At 40.0% G+C, this 23,160-nt stretch overlaps 1 protein-coding gene across 1 annotated transcript in view; it reads right to left on the bottom strand.

Moving 5' to 3' along the window:
• Positions 1-21,391, bottom strand: part of usp10 (ubiquitin specific peptidase 10) — an 89,359-nt gene extending 67,968 nt beyond the window's left edge. Inside the window, exon 1 of the mRNA XM_041191519.1 lies at positions 21,280-21,391. Coding sequence (XP_041047453.1) covers positions 21,280-21,300 — 21 coding nt within the window. The 5' untranslated portion in view covers positions 21,301-21,391. The remainder of the gene's footprint in view (positions 1-21,279) is intronic.
• Positions 21,392-23,160: the final 1,769 nt, after the last annotated feature.

The raw sequence follows: 23,160 nt of genomic DNA, 5'->3' as shown, positions 1-23,160 counted from the left end.
CAAGGATTCGGTCCTGAACATTGAGGGGTATATGACATTCCAGAAGAATAGGAAGCTAGGGTAAAGGTACAGGGGTAGCACTTTTGATCAAGAGTGGCATTGGTGCAAGCTAGAGGTTACTTTGGTTCAGGAGGTCATGATGTAGAATCAGGTGGAGGTAAGGAACAGTAGGGGGAAAAGGTCACTAGTGGGAATGGTCTACAGGTCTACGAAGGAGTAACCACATGTAGGACAAAGTATACAAGAAGAAATATTGAGTGCTTGTGATAAAGGGACAGCAATAATCATGGGTGACTTTAATCTACATATTAACTGGAAAAATCAGGTTGGCAGTAGTAGCCTGGATGAGGAGCTCATAGAACACTTTCAAGACAGTTTGAGCACAACACATTGAGCCAACAGAGAGCAGGTTATATTAGACTAAGTTAAAGCAAAAAACTGCAGATGCTGAGAATGTGAAGATGAGTCATATGGGCTCAAAACTTAACTCTGTTTTTCTCGCTCCACAGATGCTGCCAGACAAGATTTTCCAGCATTTTCTGTTTTTATATTAGTCTTGGTATTGTATACTGTGGCATGATTAATTAATGACCTCAGAATGCAGGCACCCCTAGGTAGCAGTAACCACAATATGATTGAATTTTACATCCCGTTTGAAAGAAGGTGGTCTTAGACTAATATTTTAAACTTAAATAATGGCAACCATGGCATGAAAGCTGAGCTAGCTGAAGTGAATTGGGATACTAGGCTAGGGGGATAGATCCATAGAGAAGCAGTAACGACATTTAAGATGGTATTTCCGAACACTCAGAATAGGAAAAATTCTAGGGGCGTGGGGGGGAACCCACCATCCATGGTTAACTAAAGTAGTTAAGGAAAGCAAAGACAGATGATTGGTCAGAATATAAAGAATGATAGAGAATGACTAAAAGGTTAATCAGGAAAATAAATTAGAGCATGAGGGGAAGCTAGCTAGAAATGTAAAAATGGATAGCAAGAGTTTCTGCAGTATCTAAAAAGGAAAGTAGTAAAGTGAATGCTGGTCCTCTGGAGTGAAAATGGGAAGTTAGTAGTAGTAAATAAGGAAATGGTGGATTAAATGAACAAATATTTTGCTTCTGTCTTCACTATAGAGGATTCAAAAAACATTCCAGTAATAACTGTAAATCAGGAGGTGAAAGGGAGAAGGGAACTTGGTGAAATTACAATTACTAGGGAAGGGGTACTGAACAAACTGATGGAGCTGCAGGATAACAAGTCTCTGGGTCCTGAAGGACTTCGTCCTAGGGTCTTAAAAGAGGTGGCTATGAGGTAGAAGATGCGCTGGTGTTAATTTTCCAAAATTCGCCAGATTCTGGAAAGATTCCATCAGGCTGGAAAGTAGCAAACATAAACCCTCTGTTCAAGAGAGGGAGGCAGAAAACAGGAAACTATAGGAAGTTAAGCTTGATGTCCGTCATAGGGAATGTGTTTGGAGGTTATAGCTGGGGACTAGAGAAACAAAGTAATCGGAAAGAGTCAACATGGCTTTGTGAAAGGCAAATCACGTTTAACCAATTCATCGGAGTTCTTTGAAGGAGTAACATGTGCTGTGGATAAAGGATAGCCTGTAGACGTGCTGTACTTGGATTTCCAGAAAGCATTTGATAAGGTACAAAAAATAAAAGCTCATGGTGTCGGGGGTAACATATTAACATGGATAGAAGATTGTTTTCTGCCAACCAGCCAGAGTATGCATAAATCTGTCTTTTTCTGATTGGCAGGTTGGGTCGATTGAAGTCCTGCAGGAGTCTGTGATGGGGCATCAACGTTTTACAATTTACATCAATGACTTAGATGAGGGGTGTGAAGGCATGCTAGCTAAACTTGCAGGTGACAAGATAGGTAGGAAAGTGTGTTGTGAAGAGGATATAAGGAGGTTGCTGAGAGATACAGATAGGTTGAGTGAGTAGGCAAAGATCTGGCAAATGGAGTATAATGTGGGAAAATGTGGTTGTTCACTGGCAGGAAGAATAAAAAAAGCAGAGTAGGACTTAAACAGAACGGCTGCAGAGTTTCGAGGTACAGAGGGATCTAGATGCTTGAGCGCATGAGTCACAAAAAGTTAGAATGCAGATACAGCAAGTAATTAAGGCGGCCAATGGAATGCTATCCTTTATTACAAGAGGAATTAAACAAAGTAAGGATGTTATGTTTCAGTTATACAGGACATTGGTGAGACCACATCTTGAATATTATGTGCAGTTTTGGTCTCCTTATTTAAGGAAGGATGTAAATGCATTGGAGGCGGTTTACTAGATTGATACCTGGAATGAGCGGGTTGTCTTATGAGGAAAGGTTAGACAGACTGGCCTGTTTCCACTGATGTCTAGAAGAGTGAGTGGGTGGTGACTTAAGACATAGGAGCAGAAATTAGGCCATTCGGTCCATCGAATCTGCTTCGCCATTCAATCATGGCTGATAAGTCTCTTGACCCCATTCTCCCGCCTTCTCCCTGTAACCTTTGACCCCCTTACCAATCAAGAACCTATCCATCTTGGTCTTAAATACACTCAATGACCTGGCCTCCACAGCCTTCTGATAGAAGTATATAAGATCTTGGACGGCCTTGACAAGGTGGATATGGAAAGGATGTTTCCTCTTGTGGGTGAGTCCAGGACAAGGGGTAGGGGGCACTGTTTTAAAATTAGGGGTCACCCTTTTAGGACAAACATGAGGGGAATTTTCTTTGAGGACTGTGCAACTTTAGAGTACTCTGCCTCAGAAGGCGTTGGGGCAGGGTCACTGAATATTTTTAAGGTGGAGGTAGACAGATTCTTGTTATGCAAGGGGATCAAAGGTTAGTGAGGGTAGATTGGAATGTGGAATTTGAAACATAAACAGGTCAGCCAACGTCTTATTGAATAGCAGAGCAGGCTCGAGAAACTAACTGGCCTACTGCTCCTATTTGGTATGATCAGCTACCATTTTATTGGGGTCGCTAAAGTACGCTGAATGATACGGAAATTCTAACTTGCCTGTGCTAAGCTATCTCATTCAATATCTCAGGTTTCCTAGACTTACCAAGATAATCCAATTTGAAAGCCTTGTTGCAACTGCCTCCATCTGCTGCCCATTGTTGCCAAATACATGCAACCATTGTGTTTTTCCTCTCAAAGAAACTTGTTTTACTGTTGAAAGTTTCAATGCAAGCATAAATGTATTCCATATTTCTCAACAGAGCCAAACACTCCTGGTCATGAGCAAGAGCAGGACAAAGGCATCAGCAACACCCCTGATCCCTGGGAGTCTGACCACGTTCTACAAAGTTTGCCAAGAGTGTAGTGGAAAACTCACCAACTGTTTGGATGGGTGTAAACACAGGACCACTCAAGTATCTTGGCATCATCTGGGTCAGAGCAGTTAATTTGATCAATGCCCCTGCTATATGAAGTGGTATCTACTGGCTCCATCTTTAATATATTATGCCACAGCAAGAACTATCTCCAGCAAATCACCAAGCAAAGATAAGTCAATTCTGAGACAATGGAAGTTAGTGCAGAATATCAAAGACAGAGATGATGGGAAGGCAAGTCCCATAGTATGTGAGGCATGAGCCAAAGGCATTCTGGACGTCTTGCATTTTTTGAATCAAAGAATCACTGAAAACAGGATACCTCAGATATGAGGTGATAAAAGCATGACTTGGTTTGACAGTGGAGGAGAGGATGGTGTAGAAGCAGGAGAGGTGAAAGAAAACAGTTTTTGTGACAGAACTGATATGGAAAGGGGGTTTTATATACATGCAGTTCTGTCGAAGGGTCATGAGGACTCGAAACGTCAACTCTTTTCTTCTCCGCCGATGCTGCCAGACCTGCTGAGTTTTTCCAGGTAATTCTGTTTTTGTTTTGGATTTCCAGCATCCGCAGTTTTTTTGTTTTTATTCATTCTATTGTTATCCATCCAACCGTTGTCATGGACCTGCACAAAATATCCTTCAGGGTGCTTGACAGTGGAGGAGAGGATGGTGTAGAAGCATTTCATTTTTCCCTGAATGTCTTTACTTGGCCTTAACAAATACTGACAATGGCTGATAACTTCTCGCAAAGCCGTTTTTGCTCCCAAATACAGCCACTGCGCTTTAGATTTCACCTTTTACTACTCCATCTCCCAACTTTCCAAGGTTCTGAACCATGTTTTGCTTGCAAGTAAGAGCTTTCCATGCATGTTTGGCATGGTTTTAAAGTTTGAAAATTACCATAGGCGTTAATTTCATTCTGTCAGATATGCAGGCTGGTACCACCGTGAATCTCGTCTTCTCATGCCTTGTAATTTTCAGCAGAACTGTTTTTGAACCTTTCCACTCCAGTTTGGTTGCTGGGCGTATCGAAATTCATGAGCATTTCATCCATGTTGCCAATGTGACAAATGGGTAGCGTGTTTTTGCCACTGTCTGATGAATCACTGGAAACTGGTAATTTTGGCATCTAGGTCTTTTGGTAGTCTGAGTGATCTTGAGCTTCTGCTGCAACATGACATTTTTGTTTCATAAAACGACTACAGCAACTAGCCGTTGCTCTGAAATCTTTGCTGGTCTCAGGGTTTGATTTGACCCACTTAAGTGTGAGTATACACAGTGCATTTCTGGTAATGATATAACCACTGGCAATTTTTGAGGACCCACTCCAATACATGTTTCTCAAGATCAGGCCAGTGGCTGGTCCCTATTCTGATGCAGCATTTGATCTTGGGAAACTTCTTCAGGGCAGATTCCTTCTTCTCTCATTCTCGCACCAGTTTTTCACTAACACTAAATTCCCTCACTACAGCACAATAGTTTGAAAAGTTGGCAAATTTTACAACTTTTAGCTTGAAACCGGCTTCAGACTTCATTATTTTGCCAGAGGACCCATTTCAGCATTGGCCACTCTCATTCTGCTTGGTGTGTGTGTCTTAAAATTCCCAAGCATCTTCATGGTAGCACAGCTTGTATCACCTGCTTGATACCATGAGCCGACTTATAAAGTGAGCAAAGCATGCATTTCTGAGGTGAAAAATTGAGACCAATTCTGCATGTGAGTATAGAAGTGCTTAGCAAGGGGGCGGGTGGGTCAACTTATATGCTAAGTATTCGCCTTAGCATGAATTTTGGCACCCAAAAAAATGGGGTCATCTTATACAGTGGGTCGATATATATATGCCAGTATCTATGGTATGCAAGTTTTTGAATTCCATAATCAAACTGTTTGGACATTTGGTACAAGTGACCATGATACATTTGTTGTCACTCCAACACCGCAGAATATTAAGTCTAAAGAAACAGGTGTAAAGCATGGCAGAGAAGAATACACAGTCCATGTGAAGAGTACAAAATTACAGAATTGACAGTGGGGGGGTGGAAAAGAGAACTACTCTCTCATATCAGCAATTTGTTAGATACTGAACTGAAGGGGGATTTCATACATGTTACAGATGAGATTTAAAGGAAGCATCAAATTTGGTGCCGTGGGTCATAAATTTATTTTCATTCTTTATCAAATTTATAAAATCAATTGCAAAAAGGCAGTCCCAGGGTTTTATGTACCACCAAACTTCTTTCATGATTAGGAAGGATTAAGAACAATGCTTCAAATGCAATTACCAACATAAACAATTGTCATTTATATAGCATCTTTCATAACCTCAGAGTGACCCAAATCATTCATCACCAATTAAATACTTTTAAGTGCAGTCACTATTATAATAAAGCAGGCAATTTGCACACAAGGTTCCATAAAAAAAGCAGTACAATTAACCAAAATCTCAAAGCTCAATCAGGAGCATGATTTATCATCCAGGAAGCACACTACACAGAACAGATTTTTATTTTACTTTGCATTTTACTTCCATTATACGGTACTGTGACCTGATAAAGGCATTGTTTTTACAAGCATCAAGGAAAGTGCACAGTTCCCAGCAGTGCAGATAAGTGACAGTCTTGTACATTAACCTTAAACATTTTGAAGGTATTTATAGTTTTGAGAGTCAGTCTTGCAGTATGTCATTAGAACATTTCTTAATTACAACCTACGTTACAATACTTGCAGTTGTAACCCACCTAAAAAGTAGAAAAACATAGGTGCCTAACTGGAGGAGGAGATTTTAAGAAGGAATAAATGATTGATCAAAGGCGAGCTTCAAGGTAGCTCATCAAGAGAAGCAGGGAGTGGCCTAGACAGATTAAAAACCACAGCTAAATGGGGCAAAGGGTGTGCATAAGAGACCAGAGCCAGAGGAATGCAGAATATTCTGGAAGTTGTAGAGATAAAGAAGGTTACTGAGCTGGACAGAGGAGGCATAGAGGATTCTGCAGTCAACCAGAACAAAGGCTGCAGAGAGGTTGGAGTAGGATAACTTACCACCACAGGGAATGCGATTTGTGACTGAGGTCTAAAAGAAGGGAGGCTATCTCCATACAAAACGCAGGGTGGGGCTGGAGATGGTCAACAGCAACGATTTTAAAAGAGGCATGAGAGGTGGAAGGAGGGAAGGTGCTCAAAGGAAGAAAAAAGTACTAGATAAACACAAACACTGGGGGATACCATAGTGTGATTTGGTCATTTGGTCTTAAGTTTCACATGGCCACCATGGGAGTTTGGGCAAGGTAAATGGTGCAAAGTATAACCAGGCAAAGCCATAATGTCAATGCAATTGCCTAGAATAAGATCACAGATTAGGAGGCAAGGGCCTTGCTAGTGTGAATGGACATCCTAGTGGCGATTGTTGGTCCATTGGCAAGGGTCCAAAAGAGCGAATGCTGCGCAGGGTGAGCTGGAGAAGAAGGTCAGTGAGATTAGCTCTCAGTGAACATGGACTAGAAGGTTAGTAAAAGATGTGGTGTGCGTGCGTATGTATGTCAGGATGCAGCAACAATTTATGGTTGCTCTGACAAGATGAAGCAATGACAGATGCATCAGCATTTAGCCGGCCTTCTGGAGAGAGTACAAAGAGAAACAGGTAGCCGTGATCAGAACTAATGGAGATTCAAGCCTGGTATGGCAGTGGAATAGTAGGACAGCCAAAGAATAATATCAGGTTGGATTTGGAATGGGGGCAGGGAGGATAAACTAAAGGTGAGAAGAGGGGGGAAAAGGATCCAAGAGTAAGACAAGTAACACACAGAGTGACTGCAATGGCAGCCAAAATGCACAAAAGCAGACTGAGACATTCAGCTTGTACAGGCATATGATAAAGAAAAACATCTACCGAGTAGCATGTTACATTTCAAGGTCCTGTATGAGAAGAATGTGCCAGAGTCAGTAATATTTCCACTAAGTCGAGTTAGTTGCAATATTGTATGAGAGTTATTTTTAAAAGAAACTGGCGAATCTGAAATGATCATCAGAACACACTAAGTATGTCAATACACATTTATTTTGCTGCTTTGCTGACAGGAGATAATCAGTAAATATATGAAGCAACTCTAGTGCTGGAAGCTGAGTGCACCACCCAAGGATTTAGCCCAAAACTTAAATGCCAACATATTCACAAAGCAGACTGAAGAGCAAGGTGGCTAAAACAGTTATGCATGACAGGGAGGAAGAGAATACCACAGTGATCAATTACAACTATGAGTGTGGATATATTGTTACATTCAGGGAAAAGCACAAGGGAAGTTCATAAAATAATATGCATTCATCTGCACAGCAATAGCAATTCATACTACATATTGCATAATTGGTATTGCACATGATCCAGCTAATTGCCATTTTTAAAATTAATTGTTTTTAAATCCCCTCACTTGAACTTTCAACAAACTGAAAAGTGTTTTTGCCAGTGTCTTCCCATTTGTGGAGCGCTCACTCCTCAAACTTTCTTCTCAGGTTACTATAAAAATGCCACATTTTTCAAAATATCCTTAAACATCTATAGGAAAAGCAACAAAATTAGCAAAACTCAAATTCCTTAGCATCCATCTCACTGTATGAAGATGCTTTGGTTAATATCTACACATCAACTGAATTTGCAGTGTTGAAGCTTAGGCACTGAAAAGAAAGCTGCAATTTATTGAATGTATGAGAAGATTTAAAACTAAAGCAAAAAGCCTACACGCTGGAATATGTGCAATACCTGTTATTGCAGTTACACAGCTTGAGTTCTGACAATAGTCATTTGAAATCCCACCACAGTTAGTGACAGAAAAACAGTAATGCAAAGAAAGCATTCAAATATCCTGCATTCACAATACTTACGAAGTATTACCTAGTTTATGCTCTTGAAGCCGAGTTGATACCGAGTTGCGCACTGAGCCAAACTGGCACTCAGGCATGAATCAACTTAGGGGAGTGAAAGCTAAGTCTGGACTTTCGAAACCTCCCTAACATCACGAGCATAATTAAAACAGTAAAATTATCAAATTACAGGGATTTTATCCTGGAATTAGAGGATTAGTTGCAATTTGTGGTCAAATTCCATGAGGACAAATAAAGCAAAAGATTAAGAAATATGAAATGCACTTGTAGTTCATTTGTTTAACAAAGCATGAGATACTGTGTATTCAATTCTAAAATGTACAAATTTATGAAAAGTTCTGACAGGACACTGGATTTTTTTGGATTTTGCAATGCAAATCCCACAGGACTCATGGAGTCCCACAGTATTGTAGCAGGACACATTGTGACAGAAGTTAAGTTGATATTCTGCTTTTCCACCAAAATTAAAGATTTTTTTTGCTGAACACTAAATATTTTCGGATCACAAGTCCTTGTGTCTCAGTGATTAAATATGCAAGACAGCCATATAGATTTGAAAAGCCACAGGTTTCTATCTGCTGTCCACACTGCACACTAGCTTCTTTAGCCAAGGTATGGTAATCATCCTACGCTTTAATTTGCTATTAGGAAGAATGCTAAATCAGTTTCTCCTCATTATTTAATAACCCTTTTTATCCAAAAAGAATGCACGGGAGGCCATCAGGTAAGAAAAAGACTAAATTCTCCCATTAATACCAGAAATCCCACGACCTGGGTCCGCAAAAAAACTCTAGCTTCTTGGTTAAGGTAGCAAATAGCTGTCACCTTCCATAGACCTGGGCTCCTGAGAATGCAGGAAAGGAAGAAACAGTCAACAAAAGAACTACGAAGGAAAAATTGGACACTAGTATCTTTTTCAGATTGCAGCACACAGCCGTTTTTTTCTGGCTCAAAGTTAACACAACCATGGCAATTTGAATGATCATTCATGAATAGGTTTGAGGACAAAACGTTTCATTAATGAAACAAACAGCTGATTGTTAAGACAATTCTACTTTCATTCTTTAACTTTTGGAAACAGGCCAACCAATCTGAATACTATGGTAAAGCATTTAATTGATAACAGTTGTGAATAATAGTTCACAATTCTAATTTTATACATACTAAAAGGTATAGAAACTGTTTGTGAAAAATAAACACAAAATAATCAAGTAAAAAAAATAACTTTATATAGCAACTTTACCATAGGAAAAGATGGCAATAGGCATGGTACAACTGGTCTTGGAACTCCTAGATTAGAGTTGAAGAATGCAAGGCGCGCAGGGTGGCATAATCATTCAAGATTTTGTTATCAGCCACTGCCACAAATTCCATTCCTGACCATTGATTAGATTCCCCCTCCTTGGTCATTGTCTCAGCTGAACCAGACTGTTTGCAACTTTGGCTTCCTATCTGACCCTGATTGCACACCGTCTCTATCACCAAGACCACCTGCCTCCACCCTTGTAACATGGTCCACCCCTGCCAAGGCAGTGTTCCAAGCCAAAGTGTAAAAAAAAAACAGGTCAAAAGGGGAGATAATTGGATGGGTGAGTAAAACATTTTGCAAAGAGGTAGTTTTGCAGAATATCTCAAATGGAGGAGAAATTGAGTATTTTAGGGAGGAAGTTCCACAGTTTACAGTTTAGACAGCTGAAGGCTTTAAGAAAGGATATACTGGCATTGGATGCAGTTCAAGAGAGATTCATTAGACTGATTTCTGGGATGAAGGGGTTGGCTTACCAAAAACAGCTAGACAGGTTAGGTCTTTATTCAATTTATTTCATTAGAAGAATGAAGGGTAATCTTATTGACACGTACAAGATTCTGAGGGGTCTTGGCAGGGTAGATGTTTCCACTAGTGGGGGAATCCCGAACTAGGGGACATAGTTACAGAATAAGGGGACACACATTTAAAACTGAGATACGAAGGAATTTCTTCTGAGTAGTGAACGTCTGGAATTCTCTACCACAGAGTTGTTGAGGCTAGATCACTGAAAGTATTCTAAAGAGGAGGTAGAAAGACTTTTGAAATACTGGGGAGTTGAGGGTAATAAGGAGCTTCCACGAAAGAGGAGTTGAGGCCTGGGGCCGCCATGGTCTTATTGAATGGTGGTGCAGACTTGAGGGGTCAAATGGCCTACTCCTGTTTCTTATGACATAGCCGCCAATGTTGGGGTGCAGTACGCTGCGTGCACATAAAGAATCAGAATTGGAGGAATGCAGTGTTTTTGGGAGGAATGTGGGGTTGGAAAAAGGCATAAAATAGGAACAAAGGAAGTAGGCCGTTCGGCCCATCAAGCCTGCTGCGCCATTCAACAGATCATCTATATCTTACCCCATTTTTCCCCAATATCCCTTGATGTCATTAGTATCCAGAAATACATCAATTTCAGTTTTGAACATGTTCAAGATTTCAGTCTTCTGGGGTAGAAAATTCCAAAGAATCACCATCCTCTGAGGGAAGAAATTCCCCCTCTCAGTCTTAAATGGCCTGCCCCTTATTCTGAGACTAGGGACAGACAAGGCTATAGAGAGATTTGAACATGAGGAAAAGGCTTAGAATCAAGGCATTGACATACCAGAACCCAAGATAGATCAGTGAGCAAAGGACTTTGTGCTGGTCAGGATATGAGCAGAATTGGATGAGCTTATTGATGGAGGGTGGAAGGTGGAAAGCCTACCAGAAGAGCAGTTGAGTCATCTAGTCCATAGATAAAAGCATACCTGAAGGTTTGAACAGCAGGTGTGCTTAAAGGCAGGGATGGGCAATGTTACGAAGGCAGAATTAGTCACTCTTGGTGATGGAAAGAAAATGCTGTCAATAAAGCTCAGTTCAGGGTCAAATAGGACACCAAGGCTGCAAATAGTCTGGTTCAGCTCAAGACAGTGTTACAAACTGGCACATTCCAAGGTCCAAGACTGTGTGATGAGGTACACACAAGTTTGTGGCAGGCTCATTGAAGAAAGGCCACTGTCAAAGGCCTCCCACCATAGCATACAGTGAGGCTGCAAACCATCTAAAATCCATCTGGCTGTATGCAGTGAATATTTGACATGAAATGCAGTTATACATTATAAATATAACCTGTAATGGCAAGTGTCCTGAGGCACCTCAGGTACTGTATTGAAAGAAACTGACCTGTATTGCACTTCATGTATAACCAAATTTGAATTGATACTTTTACAAATTTTATGAATACAGTATATTTTTGGAAAAAGCCTTAATATGTATTACAGTATTAACAGTATTGCAAAATCTGATTTTTGACTAGCTCAACCATTGTTAAGACTCCATGAGGCTATTAGCCATTCTGTTCTGATGATGAATTATACGAACTCGAAACATCAACTGTGTTCCTCTCCGCAGATGCTGTCAGACCTGCTGAGTTTTTCCAGCTATTTTTGTTTTTGTTACAGATTTCCAGCATCCACAGTATGTTGCTTTTATATTAGCCATTGTACTCTGGTACTCTGTCTTGCACGTCCCAAATCCATAGAAACAATCAAAAGGCTGCAAAACTAATTATCTACAAACAGGGAAAGGGAAAGACAATGGGAAGAAATCTATGTATCTAAACATATGCTTAACTTGTGATGACTCATTAAAGTCCAGTTGTCACTTACTCAATAGGCTATCATGGAAACTTAGCTCATTCAATCTCCAGCACATGGATTGGATTTCACAAATTCACAACCATGATATATAAAACATTTGTACTAGTCACAGATTTTGTTGTTAAGCAGACTCTAGTTATATAGAACAAAAACAATACTCAAGTCTCTCACTTCATGTTTTATGGACTTCAAATATTCTAAAACACTGTTGTTAAATATCCTGGACATATGGACTGTCTCTATTAAAAATTAAAAGTTCAAATAATTTTCAAAAGCAGAATCAGAATATTGAACAACACTTTGTAAACTTTTTAAATTATATTAAATTGATGTGAAAATCATGAATATCCTTTCCCATTTCTGAAATGCTTGACTAATTGAAAACAAACAGCTGCAATAAAACAGACCAAATACCATTGGGTCTATAGTTTATCCTCTCCTTCACCAGGTAAAACAAGATTCAGGTAGCAGTTTTCAGCTGTACATTGTTTCATCCTCTAGTTTTTGGGCTACTGACCACACATTAATCACAATCGCTTTCACTTCATGATATGTGCAATACTGTTTTTCTGCTTTAAGTGAAGAAACCATGGGAGAAGCCAACTTGGGCCAGTTGTGTGCAATTTAAATAGATAAGAATGATTGATCATTAATTTGCAAACATATTTTGCACGAGTCATCAGGGAATGGGAGTATACATTGTACCCGAGTATAAAACATTATTAGAGTTTGACTAGTGCCATGAAGATTAGTTAAGTCAGTACGAATCAGAAACTGAACCAGAGACCTTCTAATCTGAGAATCTATGATTTAGTGTTCAAAACAAAATCATGGGCTATCACGCTACACACAATTACCTGGAGCCAGCCATTTGATAAATATGCATTATGCAGTACCTGGCAGTGCACAAATTAGCTCCCATGCTTCTCTCTCCACAGGTGCTGCCAGACCTGCTGAGTCTTTCCAGCATTTTCTGTTTTTATTTCATATTTCCAGCATCTGCAGTATTTTGCTTTTATCTTAGCTCCCAAGTTTAGCTACATAATCGTGGCTGTATCAAGAAAGTAATCCAATGATCATAAAGCATGCTGAGATAGTGATAAGGTGCGATATAAATGCAATTTCTTTCATAATCTCCTTTTACACTGTGCTTTGTTAAAACACATCTTCTACTATCAAATACGCTGCTAGCTTCTAAGCACTCCTGAAGTAAAAAAAAGTTACAGCTCTATATTCTGGTTTTCTCTTTAAAAGTGGAAGTTAAAAACTTAATTCGCTGTACCAGCTTTCATCTCTATTCAAGCACTAACCTAACATGGTATTTGTGTAGTAATATGTTGATACAATCTAATTAAAATACATAGTTTGCATTCAAACATTTAAAGGGAAACCAGTGATTTCATCAAAATGTCTCACTGAATTTACACCATATTACCACATATTGGTCATTAAATTATCAAAAAGGGAAGCATGATTTCTTTGGCATCAAAGCAGCCCTAAGTGACATACTTTGCACTGGAAATTTGAAACTAAGGCAACCCTCTATGGTAGGTCCGGTAACCTGATAACTAAACCAGAGCATGTCCACAGTTGCCAATGCACTGTTAATTAATAAACTTATTAATGTAACCTTGCTTTACATTCCTTTGGACTCAACCAAGGGGGTTAAGAGGGGGACCCTGATGTTTCAGAAGCCCAGAGTCTCCATACATTTTGCCCAGGCTTGTACCCTGGAGAGGATACTCCAGTTTCACCACAGAGCACAACACAATATGGGAGACAGGCTTAACACAGAGCTGACCACCATGGTGCAAACCATCTTACAAGATGAAAGGCTGTAACTGGGTGGGCCTGTCAGTGTGGAGTCTGTTCCAGATAACTTTACAAGTCCTAAAGTGTATAGTATTCTGACTGGAAGCCACAGAAAGCCTACTGGTTCTCTGTTGATAGAACACATGGGTTTTGCTGATTAAACTCAAACAGCATTCCTGGGCACAACTGGTGTTACTAAGTTTTGGCTCCACAACTCTGCATGCATATCTGTAGATCTTGTTAAGTGGGGCATGCCTCAATTGAAAGAAAGCATGAACTCTTACTAGTGCATATTAATCAGTAGCATGGCTTAAAGATTCTTACAATGGAACTAATGATACTCTAGTGATGTTGCTATGTAGATCATGCAGTCAAAAAGACCTACACAGTAACAAGTTAAGCTCTCCCCATCTGTCAATGCTTAACATAGCCGACAAATTTACTTTGATACTGGAGCGAGAGATCCACATATGCTGCACTAGTGCAACATTAAAGCTGTTTCAGACATGGTGATGGGTTTCCACAAGTCAGGCGCCAAAAAGACAATTAAGTTTAAGACCATGTGAATGAACTAGTTTGCTATGTTATCTGCATATGGGAAGGACAATAGGCACAATCTTTGGTGAGTGAACAAACAAAATGACCCCTTTCAATGGAACATGAGGCAGGAAAGCTCAATTCTTTTGTTTGCACTGGACAGTTTTGTTAAACCTTTAACATATTCATTTAATAGTGCTTTTTAAATAGGTGAAATAAAGTTGTAATTTGTCCACCCTACAATTGTACATTTACATTATCTTTCAATACCAGTCTATTCCAGTTACACAACTTAGTTATTGCACAATACATCATGTTCCTGTTGCAACTGCATAAAATTGCAGGCATACTTTAAGTCTGCATGAATTTTTTTAGGACCCCAATGATTTCAAATGGTTTGTATTAGCAGAGACTAAGGAACATTCTACTGTTTGTGGACTGAGACGGATAAAAAGCTACTAGCCCAGTTAGATTTCAGTGTTTTTAAAATGTAAATATCTAGATAAACCTTGGACTTGGTGGTACAGCTGGTCAATTAACACTACTCTTTTATCTCTGGGACACAAGTTAAAATCCAACCCAGGCAGACAGGATTAAAGTCCTTCTTGAAACTGTAGTTGAAGCCATTTCCAATTAGTTACCAACAGGGACAAATCCAAACCACAAAAATTGGCCATTATTCAGCACTAAGCCAACAGTCTTATTCAGGTAATGGGTGGCTGGTACAGAACAGATGCAGTCAGAATACAGATGGTCAAGATTTATGCTAAATCTAAATTAATCTGAAACTGTCTGACGAAAACACAGACTAAAATATACACTCCTCTCAATGAAGATGAAATTGAACGTAAATTTTAAAAGAGTTCTTTAAAATGCAACTTACAATGTACTTCAACTGGTAACATTAACAGGTGAACTATGAGGTTTCTATACTTGTATCACACAAAGTTTGGATGTGATTGTTATACTTAACCTTCAACAACTGATATATTATCTATTTTCTATTTTTAATATCTCCTTCAGACATGGGTGACTCTGGCAAGACCACATTATTACACATCCCTAGTTGTCTTGGAAAGTTGAGTCAACTTCATCTTGGTACTTGATTTTACAACTCTCTGGATTTCCACATCACTCAAAAGGTACCAAGAGTCAAGTACATAGAGTGAGAACGGAGTCACATGCACATCAGTGAGTAGGGGTGATTTATGACGATTATATGGCTTTCAATAATTTTTTTCTAGTGTTAAGCACAAAATAACCAGTTTTATTCAATTAAATTTCACAACTTGATACCATGGTCAGGGAGCAAGGTGTTAATTGAAGCCTACACACAGTTAAGACTGACCACAATTAATTTATGCCAACTCCAGCTGCTATGGTGGAAGCAACAATGCCATCAATGGCACCAAGCTAGCAGTACAACTGACTCCACCTGAAAAACTGTTTGCTTTCTGAATTCAATGCTGCAATGCAAATAAACTCAAAGCACCAGGAGCTTTAACACATTATGTAAATATGACATGGTCCAGCTCAGAGACACTAAAAAGACCAAGGTAGACAAACATTTCAAACAAATCTTCAACTGAAATTAGCAACTTAATCACTATTCAACAATATAGTTCGCCCAATCCCCCCCTCATGGTGTTGCTCACAGCCTGTCAAAGGACATGCCATTTTATCTTACAATTATCAAATTTTGGCATTACAGGAAAGTGTGTATTATACTGATTTTTACTATATTACTAAATTGCTCATGGCATTGCTTATAGCTAGTTTACAAGTGTTTGTAATAATCAGATAAAGATGGAGTGAATTGGGCACCTTCAACAACTTGCTCAAATGGCCACCTCAGGACCTGAAACTACACTGCGATAGTTGAAACTACAATACTGAATAGGAACAAAAACAAAAATACCTGGAAAAACTCAGCAGGTCTGACAGCATCTACGGAGAGGAATACAGTTAACGTTTTGAGTCCGCATGACTCGTCAAAAGAAAGGAAAAATAGAAGAGAGATGAAATATAAGCTGGTTTAAGGGGGGTGGGACAAATACAGTTGGATAGAGGGCCAATGATAGGTGGAGATTGCCAAAAGATGTCATAGACAAAAGGACAAAAGTGTTGATGGTGGTGATATTAGCTAAGAAATGTGCTAATAGGTGACATTAAGGGTAGAAAGCAGGATGAGCAAGGTACAGATAACCCTAGTAGGGGTGGGGTGGGGGGAAGGGATTGAAATAGGCTAAAAGGTAGAGATAAAACAATGGATGGAAATACGTTTAAAAATAATGGAAATAGGTGGGAAAAGAAAAATCTATATAAATTATTGGAAAAAAGGGGGATTGGAAAGGGGGTGGGGATGGAGGAGAGAGTTCATGTAATACTGAAAAGGAAGTGTTGACAGAAATTTACAACAGTAAATACTGACACAAATACATGTCCAAAGTTCACAACATAAAGCAAAATCTTTCAGCAGGATCTGTGCATTCTACCTCTGATTGTTCATTAAATGTATGTATAACTTGTAAGCAACAGTGGAGCTCCTGGGGTTAAAGGGACAATGACATTCTGGATACAAAATTGGCTCGGGGACAAAAAGGAGAGTTTTGGTAAACAGTTTGTTTTCGGACTATTGTGATGTTCCCTAGGGCTCAGTATTAGAACCGCTGCTCTTTTTGATACATAAATATATGTCTTGGAATTAGGTGTACAGGACATCATTTTGAAGTTGCTGGATGACAAGACTCAAAAATGCAGTAAACAATGAGAACAGTAACAGGCATCTTATACTGCAAGACAGGCTGGGCCTGTATCATTGGAGTTTAGAAGATTGAGAGGTGATCTCGCTGAAACATACAAGATCCTGAGAGGGCTTGACAAGGCGGATGCTGAAAGGATGTTTTCCCTTGTGTGGGAGAGAATAGAACTAGGGGACACAGTTTAAAAATAAGGGGTCTCCCATTTAAGATGGAGATAAGGCTTTTTCTCTCAGGTAATCGTGAATCTTTGGAACTCTCTTCCTCAGAGAGTAGTGAAGGCATGGTCAATGAATATTTTTAAGGCACAGATATTGACTAACAAGCGGAGCAGGCCCAAGTGGCCGAATGGCCTACTTCTGCTGAGTTCATATGTATGTATGTATGTATGTTGGCACATAAGAAAAAGAGACTGGTGAAATGGGCAGACACATAGCAAATGAAAGTTAACAGAAGTGTGAAGTGATACAATTTGGTGAGAAGAACGAGGATAGACAATATTAATTATATAATTTTAAAAGGGTTGCAGGAAGGTAGAGACCTAGGAATGTGTACACAAATTCATTCAAGTTAAGGTGGCTGTTAAAAAGTATGAGATCCTTGGCTTTATTAATAGAGGAAGAGATCACAAAATGCGAACCTTCATAAAGCACTGGCTAGGCCTAAACTGGAGTGTTGTGTTTAATTCTGGGCATCACACTCCAGAAAGAATCACTGCTTAAAGCGAGGGCGCAGACACAATTTACTGAAACAGTACCAGGTGTGGGGGATTTCAGTTATGGAAAGATGAGAGAAGATGGGGTTGTTCTCTTTAGAGCAAAGAGAGCCAGGTGGAAATTTAATAGAGATGTTTAAAATCATTAACAGTTTTGATGAGTAAATAAGAAGAAACATTCCAATGGCAGAAGGGTTGGTAGCAACCAGGGCACTCAGATTTAAGGTGATTGGTTAAAAAAAACCAGAGGCGACTTATGAGCTGGAATATACTTTCTGAAAGAGGGGTGGAAACAGAATTAATAGTTACTTTAAAAAGGGAATTAGTTAAATACTTTGGAAGGAAAACATTTGCAGGGCTACGGGGAAAAGACAGGGGACAGGAACGAATGGCGGAACTCTACCAAAGAGCCAGTATAGGTACGAAGAGCCAAGTGGCCCCTCCTGTGCTGTGTGAAGAAGCTGTTTGCCATTTTTCAAGATGGGCAGCGAGGCAACAGTGGTAATTGCTGACCTTGAAGAAAGCTACCCACAAATGTCTAGCAATCTCAGCAGTTATTTACTCTTTCCTGATACCAGTATAATGTTGGCACCAAGCCGAGGAGAGCTCCAGAAGTCCAGCAACTGTGACATCATCAATCAGACCAAACAGCCAATCATATTGAAGAGTTCTTAGAGAGCAAAATAAATATTGGGGCATACAGAAGGGAATCAGGAAAAAAGTGAAATATAAAACAAACTTAATATATTAGGAACAATTGAATTATGTAGAAATTTGACATTCCACAAACGTAAAATTGATTTTTCCAGGGTCAGAGGGGTTGTTCAGTTGACTTAATAATCCATTAAAAACCCAATTATACCTCATTCAGCAAGAAATAATGTTTGTGATTTTTATTATTATGCCTATTATGGCATAAAAGCTAAAGTTCACGTCAGTTTAAGTGGCTTCTAAGGATTTCCATCTGCAGGGACTTCAGTAGTGTACCCTATGGAAGGGCAGGGAATCAGCATCAAAAACTACTGGATTTCTGGATTAACTGCACTTTCGGACACCAGGAGTTGCTGTCAGTTTGAGTTATATTGATGGCTTTACCCTGCAACTCTATTTAATTTTACTTTCACATTTACAAATGTAGAGAGATAAAACAATTTCCTAATTAAGATATGTTTTTACACTCAATTTCTTCCCCACCCAAATAACCCACTAATAGAAAGGCAAGCACCTAATTTAGACATTTAACATATAACGTTCAATTCTTGCTCTAAATTCTTTTTTGTATTTTCACACAAAAGTATTAAAATGAATGGCTGGGCACTTACCTAATTTCTGGCATTAACCTGCTCTGAATACAGCATTAGCCATAGGTTACTGTTTTGTCATTATTTATCTGCTGCTGGCTATAATAATAGGAAACTAAAAACAGTAGTAACATCATAAAAATAGGTTTTGCTAATTAAAAAGCCATGCATTTTAAATTAGACCTTAAGTTCAATTTGAGGTTTTCCATGATGCATTCTAACAAGCAAGTCTGACTGATTGCTGCGGAAGCAAAGATTTTCAATGCTGCCTTGAGACAAATCTGCTTTCCAGTATGGGAAAAAGTTCGCTATCACATTTAAAATAAGCATCGATGCAAGGGATTGTTGTTTTATAGTTAATTTTGAAAGTGCTACCATTGTGGAATGTGAATTTCCATTTAGCAGTGAAGTTTCTGCATCAAAACCCAACTGGGCAAAGCAAACCACGTTAAGATTGAAAAATTATTCCAAATACAAATATTAATTGGAAAATAATTTTCATAACTACAGAAAATCAATGACTGTGGATGAATCATAAAAAGGTATTATTTGGGGACATTCTCATAGGTGCAATAAGGCATCAAAACTTGAACTGTTGAATTCTCAAGCATAAATAATATCATTCCTTTTACAAAGCAACTGATGTTAATAAGTGGTGAGAACTATTAGTGATAGCTCCAGGGCTAATAATTTTCTATCATCACATTTTCGCCTTTTTCCTTACAACTGAAATACATACTGGTTACACATTGGTCAACATAAGTATTTTAAAAAGCCATATATTCAACTGAGTCAAAATTGAGTTTCTCCCACCCAGAAGACTTACATCAAGCTGGTGTAATCGCCCAATCTACCACCTCTCCAGTTCTTGATTATCCCCTTTCCCCATGAGTCCTAATCTCCAATGAAAGGAATTTTCTCTACACAAAATCTTAGTGTACCTTGCATTGTCCAAATGGTGTGTGAAGTGAAATATCAGGAACAGTAAGCAATCACAGATGAATTTCAGTTCAGAACTTCCTAACACAAAAAAATGATTTTTTGAAGCCTCTACATTTGACTAAACTTTAATTTCAATGAAATAAAATTAGCCTAAAGTAGCTCAAAGGTCAGTTAAAAAGTTCACCATCAACCAAAAAGCTTCGATGAGCTGGTGTTCTTCTAAATGTAATGTTGAATGTGAGAAATTGAATTAGGTTTTGCTCAACTCATGTTTATAGTATTGAACTGACCGTACTAAATGTCAGTTTTCTTTAATATAAATTTAATTTGTATATCAGTGGTTCTGATGATTATGTATAAGGGTAGAGAATACTTATTAGGATTTACATATCAAATATTGTAATGCATTTGGGACTATTTGTCCATAGTAATTTAATCTCTTTTAAAAGACTAATCAGGACTAGCTCAACATTATATTACCCAACTTCCTAGATGTTAAAGATGAGGATGCCACAAGCATGCTTAACTCTTTTCTTCTCCGCCGATGCTGCCAGACCTGCTGAGTTTTTCCAGGTAATTCTGTTTTTGTTTTGTTTAATAAATGCGACTACAAATGTCTGACGCGTGTATTGTAGCACTGAGACATAACCAAGAGACTTCGTTCAGACCACGTGCAAAACAGTCCCCACCACCCCCCACCCCCCCCAAACTAAAAAATAAAAATGCCGGAATCCATTTTGACCATTCTTCGTTATTAAAGATACATGCCCAGAGACACAAACACAAATGGATCCCGAATGATTTTCCATTCATGTGCTGCGATAAAGACCATGCTTTTACCCTGGCATCCTGGAGTACTCTTTCCAGTTAAAATTCCTGGGGACACTAACTCGGTTGCACACACACACAGTACGAGCTGGAATGAATCATCATGCGCCCCTCCCCCACCTCTCTTATCTCTTTTAATGGTTTTCTTGCTGAACCGAACATTTTGGAACGCAGTCGAAATATATAAAATGGCCTGTGAGGGGGGCCGCGGCGCACATCAGATCAGTCAAAGTGGAACGTAAGGAAACCAGGGACGGGCGTGCGTTGTTGGGAGATGTGTCTTTCGGATAGGCAGAAGCCTCAGCATCGCGTGGGCCCAGGGCTAAAACTCTGCGACTGAACGGGAGTCAGGCTGAAGAAAATACCCCGGGGCCTAAACCTCATGGATTTTCTTTCCCTCATCCTCCAGAGAAATAAAGTCCCCCATCTTTTCCCGACCGCCCGTTGTGTTTTTTTCCTCTCCCCCTCTTGCCCTGACGCTTTTCCACGGCCACGCTGCCATGCCTGGCTTTCCTTACCTTTATATTGTTACTAGCCATTTTGCTGCTTTTGAATGAGATAACTCATGCTTCCCCGTTTGCCGCCATGTTGTCTGCTACGCGAGAGCTAGTGCGCCTGCGCACCAGCTCCCCGGCCGTCCACCCCGCCCCTCCCCGCCCGCGCCCGCCTTTCTCCCACTGGTCGGCAGCACGGCCGCTCTTCCCTTTCTGATTGGCTCGTCTGTGAATCGTGCGGGCTCTGCCAATGGCCAGTGGGTCTCCCTCAGCGCGGTCCCTGATTGGACAAATAGCGCGCGGCCGGAGGAATTCTACTTGAGGATTGGTCACCCCCGCCCGTGTTTATCTATTCGCCTTTCCCATTGGTTAAATTGTAATAAGTCTTGCAACCTGGGTGGGGGGGAAAAGAGGCTCTTCTCGCTTTCTTTGAAAATAACAGCTCAAGTATGCCACAGCGGACCAGCTGAACACTTGATTTTGCTTTTGATTATAGATGTAAAGCAGAACAGACCAAACTTTTAGTGATGATAAATTATTCTCAGGTCATTGGAACCCCTAGAGTCTTCAGGAATTGTCACTGTTGTAATGTAGGAAAACTGGCAACCAATTTGCGCAGGGCAAGCTCACGCAACCAGCAATGTGATAATGACTAGGTAATCGGTGTTCATGTTGATTGAGGGATAAATATTGTTCAGGACACTGTGGAGAACTCATGTGGTCTCAAAACATTAACTCTTTCTCTCTCCACAGATGCTGCCAGACCTGCTGAGTTTTTCCAGCATTTTCTGTTTTTATTACTGTGGAGAACTCCCCTATTATTATATAACATATATAATATATAATGTAACATATAATACTGAGGGGAAGTCCCCTGCTCTTGCTTGAAGTAGTGCCTTGGGATCTTTTACATCTCATGCAGGCAGACAGGGCCTTGATTTGACATTTCATTGGAAATACAGCATCTCCAACAGTGCAGTGTTCCTTCTGTGCTGCACTGGGCACGTCAGCCTAGATTTTCTGCTTAAATCTCTGCAGCGGGATTGAATCCCATAATATCACTTGGTAGTATGCCTGGAATGCTACCTGTCCTCAGAAGATAACCCCTTCATCCCAGGAATTAGCTGAGTGAACCTTCTGTGAACTGCTTCTAATGCAATTATATCCTTTCTTAAGTAAGTAGAACAAAAGTGTACACAGTACTCTAGATGCAGTTTCACAACTGTCGCAAAACTTCCCTACTTTTACATTACATTCCCCTTGCAATAAATGGCAACATTCCACTTGTTTTCCTAGTCACCTGCTGTACCTACATATAAACCTTTTGTGATCATGCATCAGGGCTCAGGAGAGGAGCAGGGGTGGTGTGTGTGTTCATGGTGCTAATTACTGAGGTCCGTGACTTCACAGGGCCTGGGCTTGGGCAGCATCGCTCCTCTCTCAAATGGCCACCTCAGGCCTCAATGTGCTCACACACAAGTGCAAATAAAATTTGTAGTATAAGGCATTATTGGAGCAGTAGGTTGAGCTTGTGCAGCCATTTGTTTTGAGTGATTGCATTCTGGGTGATGTAGACTGCCCTTGGCCATGCTCTCACCCTCATGCTCTGGCACTGGCACCCTCTAAAGCACTACAGGAGTCAAGATACAGACCTGGCTAAGAGAAGCACCAACCGCAGCAGCAGTGAGACACTGCACAGCTGGAGTGTGAGCGAGGTCCTGTGAGATGAGGGTGTGAGAGTGACGGGGTGAATGAGTGTGAGAGTGAAGGAGTGTGTGTGAGAGAGAGAACCTTGAGATTGGGAGTGAGCCAGACACACATGCACTCACATACTCACACATAGAGGCTGCTCGGCGCGGACACAAACTTCCACATATATCCCTCGCCCTGCTCCCCCTCCTCCCA

This window comes from Carcharodon carcharias, chromosome 7 (assembly GCF_017639515.1).
Source record: "Carcharodon carcharias isolate sCarCar2 chromosome 7, sCarCar2.pri, whole genome shotgun sequence".
Taxonomy (NCBI): Eukaryota; Metazoa; Chordata; class Chondrichthyes; order Lamniformes; family Lamnidae; genus Carcharodon; species Carcharodon carcharias.
This window is presented reverse-complemented; position numbering and strand designations above follow the sequence as displayed.